This window comes from Vombatus ursinus, unplaced genomic scaffold (assembly GCF_900497805.2).
Source record: "Vombatus ursinus unplaced genomic scaffold, bare-nosed wombat genome assembly UNPS02015255.1, whole genome shotgun sequence".
Lineage (NCBI taxonomy): Eukaryota > Metazoa > Chordata > Mammalia > Diprotodontia > Vombatidae > Vombatus > Vombatus ursinus.
The window spans coordinates 20,403,512-20,420,124 of NW_020955033.1; the positions used below are offsets into that span (position 1 = coordinate 20,403,512).

The 16,613-nt window shown below is 37.4% G+C and overlaps 1 protein-coding gene across 2 annotated transcripts in view; it reads right to left on the reverse strand.

Annotated features, from left to right (window-relative positions):
* Positions 1-3,668: 3,668 nt before the first annotated feature.
* LOC114031867 (proteasome subunit alpha type-7-like) overlaps positions 3,669-16,613 on the reverse strand; it is a 32,211-nt gene continuing 19,266 nt past the window's right edge. Inside the window, exons 3-7 of one of the 2 annotated variants that reach the window (XM_027847047.1) lie at positions 15,979-16,103; positions 12,247-12,369; positions 7,914-8,033; positions 7,713-7,775; positions 3,669-3,856 (exon numbers count right to left, since the gene is read on the reverse strand). In XM_027847047.1, coding sequence (XP_027702848.1) covers positions 3,764-3,856; positions 7,713-7,775; positions 7,914-8,033; positions 12,247-12,369; positions 15,979-16,103 — 524 coding nt within the window. In that variant the 3' untranslated portion in view covers positions 3,669-3,763. The remainder of the gene's footprint in view (positions 3,857-7,712; positions 7,776-7,913; positions 8,034-12,246; positions 12,370-15,978; positions 16,104-16,613) is intronic. The other variant, XM_027847048.1, reaches the window with a different exon arrangement.

Here is a 16,613-nt window from a genome sequence, read left to right on the forward strand (position 1 = left end):
AAGAAATTAACAGCAGAAAGAAAAGTCTTCTATGTACCAACATATTTATAGCAGCACTGCTTTTAAAGATAAATTTGTATTAGTATCTTTTGTTTATATATCACCTATATTTCTTACTCTATCCATCCCTTTAGCCTTTCCCATAGAATCATCCTTTATAATAGATAAAAAAGTGCACCAAAACTACATGTTGAAAAAGTCATGTTCTATGCATTGTCTCACACCCATGGTCCCTCACTTCTGCAAAGAAGCAAGGTGAGATGATTTCTTTGGGGCCAACCTCAGTCATTAAATTTTGCACTATTGAGTTTCTATTGCTTTGCTGAGGTTGCTTTTCTTTACATTTACATCGTTAAAAATTGTTTTCCTGGTATTGTTAGAACATTGTTATGTACTTTGCATCAGTTTACATAAATCTTTTCACGAAGAGTAACATCTAACATTTATGTAGTGCTTATTACATGCAAGACGCTACGCTAAGTAATTTACAAATAATTCATTTGTCCCTCACAAGCAGGTACTATTATCTTCATTTTACAAATGAGAAAACAGAAGACAAGATTAAGTGACTTGCCCAAAGTCACAGCTAGTATCTGAAGCTGTATTTGAACTTGGGTCTTCTTGACTCTTAGGATTCGTGTTTTATCCACTGTACACACTAACTGCCCCCAATGTTTTGTTTGTTGTAAGCTGTTGTCAGAACCTGTAAGGAATGCCCACTGAGGAAACTCTACCTACCCCTGTAGCTCAACAGTTCTGCAACTCATCATCTTGGATTGTGGCCTGGGCCACCAAGAAATGAAGTTTCTTTCCCAGGATCACAGACATTACCTGTCAGAGGCAGCAATTAGCAGCTCAATAAGGGGTCATAATGCTATGTATTCATCACATTTGTGGTTTCTTACAGCACCATAACATTCCATTGTATTTACATACTACAATTTTTTGGGGACACCTTTTATTTTTCTCCCCTACTGTTTCCAGTTCTTTGCTGCTATTAAGTGCCAAAACTGGAGGCAGGTGGTGCAGTGGATAGAGGTGCCAGTTATGAAATCAGGAAGACCCAAGTTCAAATGTGGCCTTAGACACTTCCTAGCTGTATGACCTTGGACAAGTCATTTAGCTTCGATTTGCTTCAGTTTCCTAAAATTGGGATAACAATACCTACCTCACTGGGTTACTATGATAATCAACCGAGATGTTTGTAAAACACTTGGCACAGTGCACAGCACACGGTAAATGCTATATGAATGCTAGCTATTATTACTATTACATAGGACTTTTCTTTTTGTCAGGGACCTCTCCTTGGGGTATTTGCCTCATGGTGAAATCTCCATGTCAAAGGTTATGGACATTGTAATCTCTACCTAACTCCAAATTAGCAACACTACTTATAATAGCGAAGAGTTGGAATATAAGTTTTGTAGCTATCTAGGAATGACTGAACAAATCGGGGCATAACAACGTAATGGATTATTATTCCACCATTAGAAAGAATATGATGACTGTGGAGAAACACGGGGAATACTGAACTGAGATAAGAGTGAAGGAAGTAGAACCAAAATAATATAAACTACCATAATGCAAATTGAGGGAGCCCCGAACAGCAACAGATTCATGTATTATGTTAGTGCCAAATTATTTCAGTTAAAGCATATTATCATTACTATTAGCAATCAGTAACATGAAATGACGTGAATCTTCAGTTGCAATTACTCTATTAAAACAATTTTGCCTAACATTTTTATGGAAAGGCTCTTATGGGGTACAGGGAAACTGACTAATATGCCAAAATGAAATCCATCAATAAAGCCAAGATGGCTCAGAAGGATTTATACAGTAATTACAGTGGACGTCCAATTACAATGGCAACAGCAAAGTGAGAAGCAAAAAAGAACCTGACTTGGCAAATCACTAAATTCAACAAACTCCTGGACAAGGTCAAGGGGGCTAAGTAGCTAAAGCCTACAGTTAGCATTGAGCAAAGACTTACAAATAGGTGCAGAACAGAACCGGGCCAAATTATAAGTCTCCTATCAGCTCCCCAGAAGAAAGCAGAACATGGTTCAGCAAAACCTAAACTCAAGATTCTATCTCTCACAGTACCGCATCCTTTCAACTCTAGAATGCTGACATTCTAAAATGCTCATGAGTTAGAAGAGAATGAAAGTAGGGCAAAGGGTCAACCTTGGGAGGAAAAATCTAGACCACCACAGATTTTATGCTAAAAGAGACATAATCCCTTTATTTTATAGATGAGAACCATGGTCAATAGGGGTTAAGTGACTTGCCCAAGATCACACAGGTGTCCGAGGCAGAATTAGATCTCAGGGCTTCCTGATCTTAAGTCCAACATTCTATCCACTAGACCTCTGACTCAATGGCCTCAGGAACCAAAAAACATTAAAGTTATAGGTGGAACTTTTTCAAAATGGTTGCTTTTCCCTAAACTTTTCCACATCCTCTACGATCCTCCCACCCTTAAATGGCACAGATCCTTGGATGATCATTACTTGCTCACAACAGATCCTTTAAAATTCTCTTCTCCACCCTCACTTGATCATATCCTCCTCCCAAAAAGGATACTACCATCCCTACCTCCCAGCAAAATGTCATTAGCATCAAAGCAAGGCTTTAGGTGAAACATTTTTGTTTCAGTCCTTCATTGTTATTTACACCACGTCTCTTTGAAGCCAGTGGTTAGTTACATCTTTTAAATGTGAAGGTAGGGACCACATCCTGTTATTTCTCTTGTACTCCCATAATGCCCATCACAGTATTCAACACAGAGTGACTGCTGAATTAACAAGTGATGGTCACGTAACATTTACCCCTGCTGTAAGTACCTAATACATAACATGTTGGAGATGATAAATCTAAAGGGGGGGATGAAGAAAACATAATGTTTAATGATGGGGGAGAGGTGACATCTATTAAAACAGGTGTCAAACATGGCCTGCAATAGACCCCTGCACTCCTGAGTGCCCTCAACCAGATTAAAATATAATTGGGAAATATTTAACAAAATAAATGAAAATTAAAGTTGAAGATAATGTTAATAGGTGGTTTTCTAAAATCAACACGCACCCACAGGGATCCCTAAATAAAGTTTAGTGGTCTCATTTCTATTTGATTTTGACACAGCTGTATTTCAAGAATTCCTAGAGTCAAAGGATCTGTCTGTGGTCTTGAAAGGTCCTTAAGTTTCCTTCCAGCTCTAACAAAGCTTAGTCAGAGTCGAGCAAATACTAAGAACTTAATAAATGCTTGCTGACATGACTTGACTCTAAAACTATGATCTACAATTTTTAACAACTCAGAAAATTGCTACTCAACATAATTTCACATAAAGGTTACTTTGGAAGACAGGACAATATGCATTAGAGAAACATATGTAACTGACAGTAAATTTATACTTCATTGAATGTTTAATTTCAAACAAATTTTTGTGTGTGTGTGTGTCTATAAATTCAAATTGCTTTATCAAACATTTGCTTAAAGAAAATCCCATCTGGCAAGTCTCAGAATCTGAGTGGAATATAACCACAAGTATAGGTTAAAATCCCATGGCTTTCAACTATTATTGGGATTATCTTTCTGAAAATTCTGTATAGCAGATTGAAAAAAGCTACAAATTGGGTCCCAAAAACTCAGACAAGAAACTGTACTCAACAATGCAAACACAGTAGGTAATTTATTTTCCATAAAATTTTAGTAAATTGCTGAATGGTATCAATTTTTCAAGTGGTACAAGAACACAGCATTAGATCAACTTCTTTGACTTTTTCTTCTCTGCTTCTTCCTTTTCCTTTTCTATATCCACAACCTGAGATTCAATTTCTTTGGCACTAAACATCTGAAATGAAATACAGATTTAATTTAATTTAAAAATCTGTCACACTGGCTTTAGATTAATTGTGAAATAAATATTCAGATACACAGGTTAATGATCTACTCTTTGATGATAACAATAGGAAAATAGCAAACGAAAGACAAAATAATTTTCAGTTCTGTCAATTATACCTAAAGGTCTATAGAAATGCATTTGAACTCTATTATTCTAAAATATTATCAATTTGGGGACAGCTAAGTGGTGCAGTGGGTACAGCACTGGCCCTGGAGTCAAGAGGACCTGAATTAAAATCCGACCTCACTAACTGTGTCACCCTGGGCAAGTCATTTAACCCCAACTGCCTCCAAAATTAAAAAAAAAATTGAAAACCCAAAAGAAAATCAATTTTAAATTTCAAAAGCCTTTCTGTTAAACTGCTTTAGATGTATTGTACTATTACCACTCACAACCTGTTTTATTACAGGATAAATCATATGATTTCTCTTTTTTCTTCATTATTTGAGCGGCATAGTATTTTTCATCTATTTTCTCAGTAAATAAATTAACACAGAATAAAAATAAATATGGAGATAAACACAAAAATAAATGGGATAGAAGATTAAAAAAAATTACTTCTGTCCTCTTCCCTAGAGAAAAGGAGACTTTATTTCTCTTCCCATTGGTTCACATATCATTACTATGCAAATGATTTCCCAATCTATGCATATCCAAGTGTAACCTTTCTACTTATCTTCAGTCCTGCACAGGTTAAGTGCTCGGTGGACTTTTTCATATGTATGTTCTATAAGCATCTCAAACTCAACATGTACAAAACAGAATTTATTAAACTTACAGTTCTATAAACAATTCTTTTCTAAACATCTATTTCTGTTAAGGGTACTGACAACCTCTCCAAGTCACCTAAGTTTGTAATCTGACATCATCCTTGACTCTTCCCTCCCCTCTCAACCTCTTATAAGCCAATCAATGGCCAAATATTGTTTTGTTTTTTTTTTTTAAAGTGAGGCACCTGGGGTTAAGTGACCTGCCCAAAGTCACACAGCTAGGAAGTATTATGTACCTGAGGCCGGATTTGATCTCAGGCCCTCCTGACTCCAAGGCCAGTGCTCTATCCACTGCGCTACCTAGCTGCCTCAAATATTGTTTATTCTACTAATCAATAAACAGACTTTTACTTACAAAACACTTACTATACTATATTGCATCCCCCATGATAGCTTTTGGGTATACCATACAATACAAACACTAAAGGTTGGACAGCCCTTGCACTCCAGGAGCTGAGGAGGACATTATGTTTTATCATCTATTTTCTCAACCAAGATTGATTATTGTTGTTGTCCAGTCGTGTCCAACTCTTCATGACCCCATGGACTTGTTCTTGGCAAAGATACTGCCGTGGTTTGCCATTTCCCTCTCCAGTAGATTAGGGCAAACAGAGGTCAAGTGCCTTGCCTGAGCCACCTAGCTGCCCACAGTCAGCAAGACCCGAGTTCAAATCCATCCTCCTGACACTTACTAGTTGTGTGACACTCGGCAAGTCATTTAACCCTTTTTGTCCATGTCCTCATCAGTAAAGTGAGCAGAAGCAGGAAATGGCAAACCACTCCACTAGTAGCTTCGCCAAGAAAACCCTCAATGGGGTCACGAGGAGTCATACACAACTCGAACGAACAACAACAACAAAAACTTTCTTTTACCACCATTTTTCCCTACTCTTTAATTTTCTTAAAACGATTTCAAGAAGTCTTGCTTCTTTGGAAGGTTTCTGCTATTAATTATTTTAGGGGATTATGAATATGTAGGCTCACTTGAAACCTCTCATTCCAGATCTTCTCTTTGCTATCCTCTTTTAATTTCTATAGTAACATGAAAACTAATTTAAGAATCTGTTACAATGGCTTTGGATTTTATGTTTTGAGACTAAAGCTTCAAAAGAAGCGAAAAGATAAATATTCAGATAAATACATAGGTAAATTTTCTACTCTTCAATGACATCAAATTTTGGAAGCAAACAACCTTGTAATCTTTTGCCACGGGGCATAATGGAAACAACTCTGGACCTGTTGTCAGAAAACTTGGGTTCAAACCCTGGCTTGGATACTCACTAGCTGTGTGATTTAAGGTTAGTCATGAATCCCTCTGGGTCTTGGCTTCCCTGACTCTAAAATGAATGGGTTGAACCAGATGACCTCTAAGGTCTAAAGCTCTAAATCTAGGATCCCATGATTCTTCAAGCTCTAAATCTTAAGTACCTACCTTCAATTTCACAATAAATTGTAGGAGGAGACTCACAGAAAAGTAAGGCAAATTTGAAGTTTAACAGACGAGATCTAACTGAGGGGAGGGAATGTCTGTTTTTAGTAGAAGTTTTACAAATTGAGCACTGCTTTTAAAGGGTAGGGTAATTATCAGCAAGGGAAAGCCAGGTGGTATAGAATGTCAGACTCATCTTCCCAAGTTCAAATCTAGCCTCAGATGCTTACTTGCTGTGTGATCCTGGGCAAGTCACTTAACCCCTATTTACCTAAGTTTCCTCATCTGTAAAATGAGCTGGGAGAAGGAAACAGCCCCCCACTCCAACATCTTTGTCAGGAAAACCCCAACTGGGGTCACAAAGAGTTGGGCATGACTGAAATGACTGCACCATAACATTATCAGCAAAGGAATGTAACACTGTCCTAATGTCATAATCTGTAAAGTGTTTTGAAGAGCAAACTTTTAAGAGTATGTAAATGTTGGCTATGATTACTTTATTATTTTCACAGGTTCTAAGTTTACATAAAATTCAAGCTTATTCTACTACTTGATACCTGGTACTGTTCTTCTAAGTCTTTTTGGCATGCACCACTAGTTAACATGGCAATTAAAATTTTGTCTTACTAGTCTTGTTTCATATACTATGGATACTCTATGATCCAGCCCAAGTTGGCTCCTGTAAAGGGTCTCCCCGACTGCAACCCTTCCATGCCTTGGCTTCTGCTTTCCCCAAAGATAAAAGCAAATTTTAGTTTAAAGTATCATAAGTGTTTATTTTCATCTTCTGAAGAGTGCACAATGACACAGAGCAAGCTTGGACAGATAAGTTAAAGTAGGAATATCTTACATCAACCAAAAATACAAATATGGTGCTTTAAAGGTTTGCAAAGTGCTTTAAAACAAATGTCATTTTATCCTTACAATAACCTCAGAGGTAGGTGCTATTATCTCCATTTTTGCAGATGAAGAAACTGAGGCAGATGGAGGTTAAGTGATTTACCCAAGATCACACAGCTAATAGGTGTCTGAGGGCAGTTATGAATTCATTTCTTGCTTACTCCAGAACCAGTGCTTTATCCACTAAGTCACCCAACCTGCTTAGCATCACAGGGTTTGCTACCAACAAAACTTCCCCAAGTAGGTACGGCAAAACCATGTAATAATTGCCAGGAATTCTTATGTCTAATCAATTAGCATTTATTAAGCATCTACTATGTGCCGGGCACTGTTTATATAGTTCCCCAGAACTATATGCCAATAGTCTTACCTAGAAAAAGTGGGGTCTTCCCTATGATCTGATTTAAAAAAATATATCTTCAAACACATTTCCTCTATTATTCTTTTCAGGCTCTTAACAGCACATAATAATGATGCACATACATAGCTTGTTTACAACTGAGTGCATTATGACTGAGTAGTAATGCTGAAAGCCATGAGTTGGGAAGAGAAAACAGGAGTTATGTCATAAGGGATCACCAGATGTTAGGGGACATTTGTGGATTTAATTGAGATTCACAGGTGTCAAGGAGGACTATTTCTGTCAGAAGATTTATAGTTCAGACACTTTTTAAAAAAAATTCCTTTTTAAATCAATCACTTCTACCTTCAATGGCTGGTTTCTTCTTATAATAGCAAGTTCAATGTTTTTTCCACCAGACTGTACAACCTAGAGTGATAAAAGCACAGTATTAGGAGCGTTTCCACAAAGCACTTTATATTTTAATAAACCAATAAGGCAGGGAGAGGGAAACAAGCTCTTCTGAAGGCCATTTGTTGTAACCAAGCACTGTACTGGATGACTTACTTCTAGCAGTGCTCTTATTGCTAATTTGATGGCTTCGCTGTCAGTTGCTATAGTATCTTCTGTGTAATTTTTTTCCAGAAATTCACGAACAGTCTTAGCACTACGGCCTATTGCATTTGCCTGAAAAAGAAAAGATAATTACAAGTATCAATGCAATACAAATCCATTTGTTTTCCAATTATTGAATCTAGGCAGCCCTGAGAGTTTTGTATATAGCACTTGTTCCTCCAGAATAAACTTGGAATTTTAGACTTATAAGACTAACGAAAGTTTCACTTAATAATTTACATTTCACTAATCCTCTCTCTGATTAAACAAAAACTATGAACAAATAATTCACAAAAGAATTATGAACTATTAATCACCACATGAAAGAAGATCCAGGCAGTTTTCAGAGGAAGAAACAAAAGCTGTCAATAATTGTAAGAAAAATAACTCCCTAATAATTAGAAAAACGCAAATTAAAGCCACTCTGATGTATTACCTCACACCCGTAAGATTGGCTAAGATGGTGAAAAAGGCAAATGCTAGAAGGGATACGGGAAAATAGGCACACTAATGCACTGTTGGTGGAGCTGTGAACTTGTCCAACCATTCTGGAAAGCAATTTGGAACTATGCCCAAAAAGCTATTAAACTGTGCATGCCTTCTGGCCCAGTAATACAGTCACACTAGATCCATACCTCAAGGAGATCAAAGAATGAGGAAAAAGATTCAAATGAATGAAAATATTCATAGCACCTCTTTTTGTGATGGTGAAGAATTAGAAACTGAGAGGATGCCCATGAATGTGATGAAAAAATATTGTGGTATAATAAATGGTGAAGGGAATGATTTCAGAGAAACCTGGGAAGACTTGTATGAATTGATGCAAAGTGAAATAAGCAGAAGCAGAACAAATTATTCAAAAAGAGAAATTATATAAAGATAATTAACTTTTTTCTAGCTTTTTTTTCTTTTGGTGAGGCAATTGGGGTTAAATGACTTGCTCAGGGTCACACAGTTAGTAAACATCAAGTATCTGATCTGAGACCGGATTTGAACTCAGGTTCTCCAGACTCCAGGGCCGGTGCTCTATCCACTGCGCCACCTGGCTGCCTGTGAATTACTGAATCTTAAGGATGGAAATGACTCCTTGAAAATCAGAATTGGGCAAGGGGAAGCCAGCAAAGATCAAGAAATAATAAATATTTAATATTTAATAATACATAGTAAGTATAAAAATATAATAAAAATAGAAGAGAATGTGAAACATCCCATAAGAAAAACAACTGATCTGGAGAACAGATCGAAAAGAGAAAACATAAGAATAATCGAACTACCCGAAAGCTATGATCAAAAAAAGAATCTTGATACAATAATGCAAGAAATAATTACAGAAAATTGTCCTGAAGCATTGTCCTGAACAAGAGGGGAAAGCAGAAATAGAAAAAAAAATCCACTCATCATTATCTGAAAGAGATCCTAATGAGGAAAACTTGTAAGAATATTATAGTCAAATTCTAAAACCCCCAGCTCAAGTATAAAATATCCTAAGCAACAAGAAAAAAACAAATTAAATATGGTGGTGCCACGATTATCATCACACAAGACCTAGCAGCAGCAACACTCTAAAAGGTCACATGTCTTGGAACACTATATATCAAAGAGCAAAAAAACCGGGCTTCTGGCCAAAAATATCACACCCAGCAAAGCTAAGCATAATCTTGATTTTTTTTTAAAAAAAAATGGACATTTAATGAATTGTCAGACTTTGGGAATTCGGTTTAAAAAAAAAAAAACAAAAAAAAAACAAGTAACACCAAACTTAATACAAGGTTTGACATACAAGAGCCAGGAGAAATATAAGGTACATACCAATGACCAATTATAAGGGACTCAGTAAAGACAAAATGTTTACCTTTTATGTATATAAATTATAAAACGTATGTGTAAGATTGTTATTAGTAATTAGGTAGTTCTTAAGAAAGATTGGGGTAGACCTGAATATGATATGACTTTAAAAACTAAACCATTTGGGAACAGCTAAAAAGAGTAATTATCGTATACAAATGTATACAAATTATTATATACAAAAGTGCAAGAGGAAGAACCAACACAAAAGAATTAGAAGGGGAGGGAGGGCGGTTAGTTCTGGAAACCTAGTTTCATTGGGAATGGTTTCAAGAGGAAATAATACATATATATCTAGAAGAATACAGAAATCTTCTAAATTCAGAAAAAAATAAAATGCTAAGGGGATTGGGGGGGAAGAGGATAAGGGAGGGATCTTTAGAGGGGAGAGTGAGGGAATAGCTCAAAAGGGGATATAAGATGTTTAGAATTATGTGAATGGAAGGAATAAAGCAGGGATCCTTGTGGGGGAGGTAGATCAAATAGGAGGGCAAGGTAGTGGGTAGAAGTAGATGAGTCAGGAGAGACAGGAAATAAGAGATATGAACAAACAAACACAAAGATCAGGAGTAGAACTTCTTAGGGAAAGTATATGTCTATATATGTACATGTATATGTCTTTATGTGTATATATGTGTGTATATATAAATATATCCACACCTAATTGTAGCCTGGGGAGGGGTAAGGGGAAAAAAAGAACAAAATAAAAAGTGCCCAGCAGAGAACAAAAGAAAACTCACAAAGAAGTAAAGAAAAGATGGACAGCTCTCAACAGAATGTGTAGTATTTATTATATATATAGACTTTCTTGAAATGGAAATTTATTGCTATATATTTTGAATTCTCTCTTACATTCTGCTGCCACATGACATGCTTTTAAAAAATTTTCTTGTTTTAATATTTACGTTTTTCTTTTCTTATTATATATTTAAGTCTAAAATTAAAAAAAGAATTACTGAATCTGCTCCCCCCCACAAAATACTCTCCTACTTATGTTTTCATGATACCACTTTATCATGGTTCTTTTTTAACCCTGACTGATCTATCCTTCCTCCTCAGCTTTGCTGGAGCCATCAAAATCCTCATCCATACACTCCCTGTGTGTGAATAGACCCCAGCCAGGCCTCTACCCCAGTTGGGCCCCCTTCATCATCTTTTTCAATAATCTCAACACCTCACACTAGGTTAACTGTCACCTCTAGGCAGGCAATTCTCTCATTTACATATTCAGCCCTCATCTCTCTCAGCTGCAGTCCTACATCTCTAATAAATAGCCTGCTGGACATTTCCCCATAGATGTCACCACAGGCATCTCAAACTGAACATGCTCAAAGTCAAATTCACTGAGTTCTCCCCTAAATCCCTGTCTCTGTCTGACTTCTCTACCTACTTGAAGACACCACACATATTACAACCGTGTGGGAGGAAAAACGAATTGGAATAAATGGACAAAAATTGCGGATAAAGACTTACTTTCGGATTGGACCTATGATTGTCTCTGTATGTGATGCTCCTAGTTAAGTATATGCCTCTGATAAAGCAGAGCAACACCTGTGCTACAATTTACTGTCCTACAAAGCTGTCCCAGAGGGTGGGGCGGGGAGAGAAACTAAGGAGCTAAGTAACTTGTACAGGGTTCACAGAGTCTGGCCTTGAATCCAGGCTGTCCTCACCGGAAGCCACTATGTCAGATGTCAGAGCCTCAAGGGGCGGGCAGTGAGGTGGGCATCAGGGTAAGCTGATGGGGTGACCGACATACAAACTGCTGTGCCATTTTATGGAAATGAATTTCATTAAATTATTAACAGCTGCAAGTAAGTGTAATTGATTTTTAATAATTCCAATATTTATAATAAATCACTTTTGAAAGTACGACAACCTCAAGCATCTAAAACACCATTTCTGACTTGTAGTAACATCATCTTAATGCTTACATGGTACTTTTAGGTTTATAAAGAGCACTCATCACAACCACGCTGTGAGGCAGATAGGATTATTCTTCGACCCCATTTCATGGCTAAAGGACAGAGTGGGTTAACTTGACCACTATCACACAGCTAGTACAACAGAGAACTGAACTCAAGTCTCTTGATTCGAGTCCAACATTCTCCTCTTTAAACCAATTTGCCTCTCTATAAAGAGTAAGTTCTACATTTAGTAATTTCAGAATTATTTTTTTCATTCATAAACTTTGCTCCCCTTTATCCAAAGAAAGGAAACCACCATGTTTATATTAAATCAAGAGACTTCCCTAGCCATCTGTACACAGTGTGACAGTGAATAGTAGGCATTTCTTCTGAAGCAGGCTGGAAGCATTCATGTCACGACTTGTATTTCTGACATGACAGAGAGCTTTGTTGTGCATCCTGAAGTGATAATGTGCAAACACTTTAGAGGAATGAATTCCCTCTACTTCTAAATAAAAGAGAGTAATGCATACCTTCCAAGCATGGTAAGTACCAGATGGGTCGGTCTGGTATAACCTTGGGATCCCATCATCATCAAAACCCACAATTAAAGCAGAAATGCCAAAAGGTCTGCATCCGTTGCTTTGTGTGTATCTCTGGAGGTGAAAAGTTTTTGTAATTATTAGTTCTGGTCAGCTACTGTTAACAGAAGGCAATTTTCTGGCTGTATATAAAAATTAAGCAGCTTTATTTTCAATGGCTAATCACATTCTCAATGGTAGCTAAGCAGAGATGTGCTGATGTTTTAACAGCCAGCTCTGCATAATAAAAGGTTATGACATACTTTTAATCTGCATTCTTAATGTTTTCTCCATTTCACTTTCTCCATTCTCACTTTCCTAACTCTAGAAATCAAGGATAATAGCAGCTAGCATTTACATGGTGCCTTCTATGTGCCAGGCACTGTGCTAAACAAAAATATACCTTACTGGATTTAAAAATATACCTTACTGGATTCTCCCAATAACCCCAGAAGGTAGGTACCATTATTATCCCCATTTTACAGTTGAGGAAACTGAGGCAAAATAGCCATTATGTGACTTGCCCAAGATCACACAGTTATTAAGTATCTAAGGCTGGTTTTGAACTCGGGTCTTCCTGACTACAGGCCTACCTTTCTCTCCATTGTACCACCCAGCTGCCTCTAACAATAAATAATAAGCAATGAATCAAGCCCTGATTTGTATTGTTTGCTGAATTTTGAGGTGTAAAATGCTCACACTGAAAACTGAATACTGAGCTCAGTACAAGCCACATCTAGTACACACTTGTAGTGAAATCTCCTTAGCCCAAATACTCCTAACAAAGTGAATTCTCTATGTGCCAATGCTCCTCTTACATGTTTTAAAATAAACTCCTATCCTGCACCTTCAAGTCTAGGCATATAGTCACCCCATTTTTTCTTTGTCATACACATGGCTCTAAGACTTCTGCCACCTTCCTAACTAAACCTTCTCTGACTCCCCCACACCATAATGACTCATCCCTTATTGGGAATTCCTTCAACACTTAAGAGTCTATTAATAATACATGACCATGTATTTTAGAGCTAGCAAGGACCTCAGGCGACATCTAGCTCAACCCCCTCGTTTTGCAGATGAGCAAACCGAGGTCCAAAGAGTTTAACTGATTTGCCTAAGGTTACATACAGATCGTAAATTTCTGAAAGGCAAGGGATAAATCTTTATTTTCTCCATCTTCCTTTCTGTCTCATATGTGGCATATCTCCATGTACAAAGTAATAGCTTTATAAACATGACTTGTTTTAATTCATTTCCCAAATGATAATGCCAACTGCCCCCCAAAAAAGTTTCTTATCTCCTTTCTAAAAACTTAGTATGACTTCATGGGACTTGATTTCAAAAGTAATAATGCACTATATCATTACAACAATGCTGTAAAGGTGAGAAGGAATGAAATTTAATTAGATGCCGGTTTTTAAAAAGTCTACAAGATTGAGTTGTTACTCAGTAAATACAAATTATAAAAAGAGAAGCAACCACTACCTCCTTCTATTTAATAAACCTCTACGTTTCTATCAAGAGGCAGCTGGTGGCTCAGTGGATAGGACACTGGGCCTGCAATCAGGAAGACCGGAGTTCAAATCCAGCCTTAGACACTTCCTAGCTGTGTCACGTGACACTGGGCAAGTCACTTAACCTCTGATTGCCTGACAAAATGAAACCACTGGAGAAGAAAATGGCAAACCACTCCAGTATCTTTGCTAAAAAAACCCCAAATAGAGTCACGAAGCGTTGGTCACGAGTAAACCGAATGAACAATAACATATTTCTATCAACTGTCCACAGTCTTACTACTCTGAACAAACTTGATCTTGTCCAATTTCTGAAGCTAAGCAGGTTTAGACATGGATTGCGCTCAGATGGAAATAGTGGACATCCAGGACTATTGAATGCCTATACCTAATGGATAGAAGGTCTATCTTAGAGTCAAGAAAGACCTGGGTCCAAGTACTGCCTCTAACATCTGCTAACTGACCAGAAGGCAGTGCTTGATCTATGTCTTTAAGGAACAGGGGACAAAGTCTATGAGAAGAGGGAGTGTTTCCCAGTATGGAGGACGGCTAGTGCCAAGCACAGAGATGATAGATGGAGTACTGTGCATGAGGGACAGACAGAAGGCCAATCTGGCTGGATCACAGAGTGCCTTGGGGCAGGGAGAAATCGCCAAGGAGGACAGAAAAAAAGGTTGGGACAAGATTGTAAAGGGCTTTAAAAGCTCAACAAAGGAGTTTCTATTTTATATTACAGGCAATCGTGAGCCATTACAGTTTATTGAACAAAAGCGACAGAGACAGATTTGTACTTGAGGACAATCCTGTTAAAGTAGTGTAGGAGGGTTTGGAGTGGGCTGAGACTTAATTCAGGGGCATCAATTATAAGGTAAGAAGTGACGGTGCCCTATATAAAGTGATAGTACAGAAGTAGACAGGACGAGGCAGATATGACAGACGTCTTGAAGACAGAAATGCCAAGATGTAGCAAGTGACTGGAAATATGGGATGAAGGTAATGCCAAGACTAAAAACACAAAAGTCTAGAAGAGGATGGTGCTGCCTTCAAAAAAAAAAATGGAAAGGTAATGAGTCTGGTTTTGTACAAATTGAGTTGGAGATGTGTCTTTAGTATACAGTTTGAAGTAGCCTGTGCAAAAAGTATGGAAATAGGATGTGAAATGCCAAGTTTGGAGAACAAGAAGTCAGTCTGGCATTCCAGTTTGGCTGGAATGTAGAGTACATAAAGGGGAGTAAATTGAGCCTGATTAAAGGATAGTAGAATTAAAGCCAGAAGGAACCTTAGAGGTCATCTAGACCAATCCTCTCATTTTATAGATGAGAAAACCAAGCCTTAGCCTAAGACATGTGACTTGCCCACACAGGATCCACAGATCCACAATGGCTTAGAAACTGTTCCTCTGATTCCAAATTCAGCAGTTATCTGGGGCTTTCTAAAGCAGGCTAAAAGTCTGTACAAACTAGAGGAAATAGGGAGTACCAGGGGAGTAACCACGTTCAGATCTGTGCCTTAGGGAGATTATCTTGGAGGTTGTGTGAAGTATAGATCAGAGAAAAGAAAGACTGAAAGATGCTAATGCAGCAGGACAGGTGACAAGGGATGAGATCCTGAGCTTAAGAGGAGGGGCCATCTAAATGGAGAGAAATGTTGCAAAGGCAGAATCAACTAGACCTAGCAAATGACTATCAAAGGGGGAATGAGAAAGGAAAGACTAAATTATGACTTCAATAAAAAATAGGGAAGTTAGGGGTGGGGAATAGAGTTTCAGTTTGGACATGCTTAGATTCAGATGTTCATACTGACTTCCAGATGGTACTGACCAACAGGCAGCTTGAAAATATTGGAAGAACATTCCGTTTAATCCCATTGAGCAATCAATCATTTTATCAAATAGTTCCTATACAGCACTATTCTAGGTGTAAATTCAAAGTTAAATTAGAGATAACTCTTACCTTCATGGGGCCTGGAATTAACTAGTTTGAAGAAAAGTCTAATAAGTTTCATACTGGAGTTCAAACACAGCCTCAGATACTTCCGAGCTTTGGAACCCTGGGCAGGTCACTTAATCTGTGGGCCTCAGTTTCTTCATTTGTATAATGAAGTGATGTTGTGAGGATCAAATGAGATATTTGTGAAGAACTTTGTAAACCCTAAAAGACAAAGTGCTTACCTGCTTCAATGTTGCTATGAAACGTGTTATATATTCTACTGTGACTGGATCCTCCACGGTCAGTTTATGACTTTGGCACTCCACACGGGCTCGATTAATTACTATTCTAGCATCAGCAGTTAGGCCTGCAAAATACCCAATATGTCATTAAAACTGGTGTCATTTTCAAAGAAATCATTTTGTCAGTCCTGGTCAAAGTGTACTTATTTTAAAAGACTGCTAGGAAGGTGAGGTTTACAACATTCCTTATATGTCTCATTACCAGAAAATAGTCCCAGTAATGGATAATTACAATTACATAAAATTAAAAAGCTTTTTCATGAATGAAATCAATGAAGGTAGAAAAAAACTGGACAGTGAGAATATATGTGCACCAAATATCATTAATAAAACCTGATCTTTAAGATATATAGAGAATTGACAAAAGTACATAATAGAGAGCCATTACCTAATAGAAATTTTTCAAAAACAAAATCAGACTCTAAATGACTATCTGAAAACATACAATAAATCACTAATAATAATAGCAAAAGAAATTAAAATAACCCTTTGGATTCACCCCTACATACTGGTAAAAATGACACAAATTGAGCATAGTCGAATGTTAGAAAGGTTGTGTAAAGACAGGCATGCAA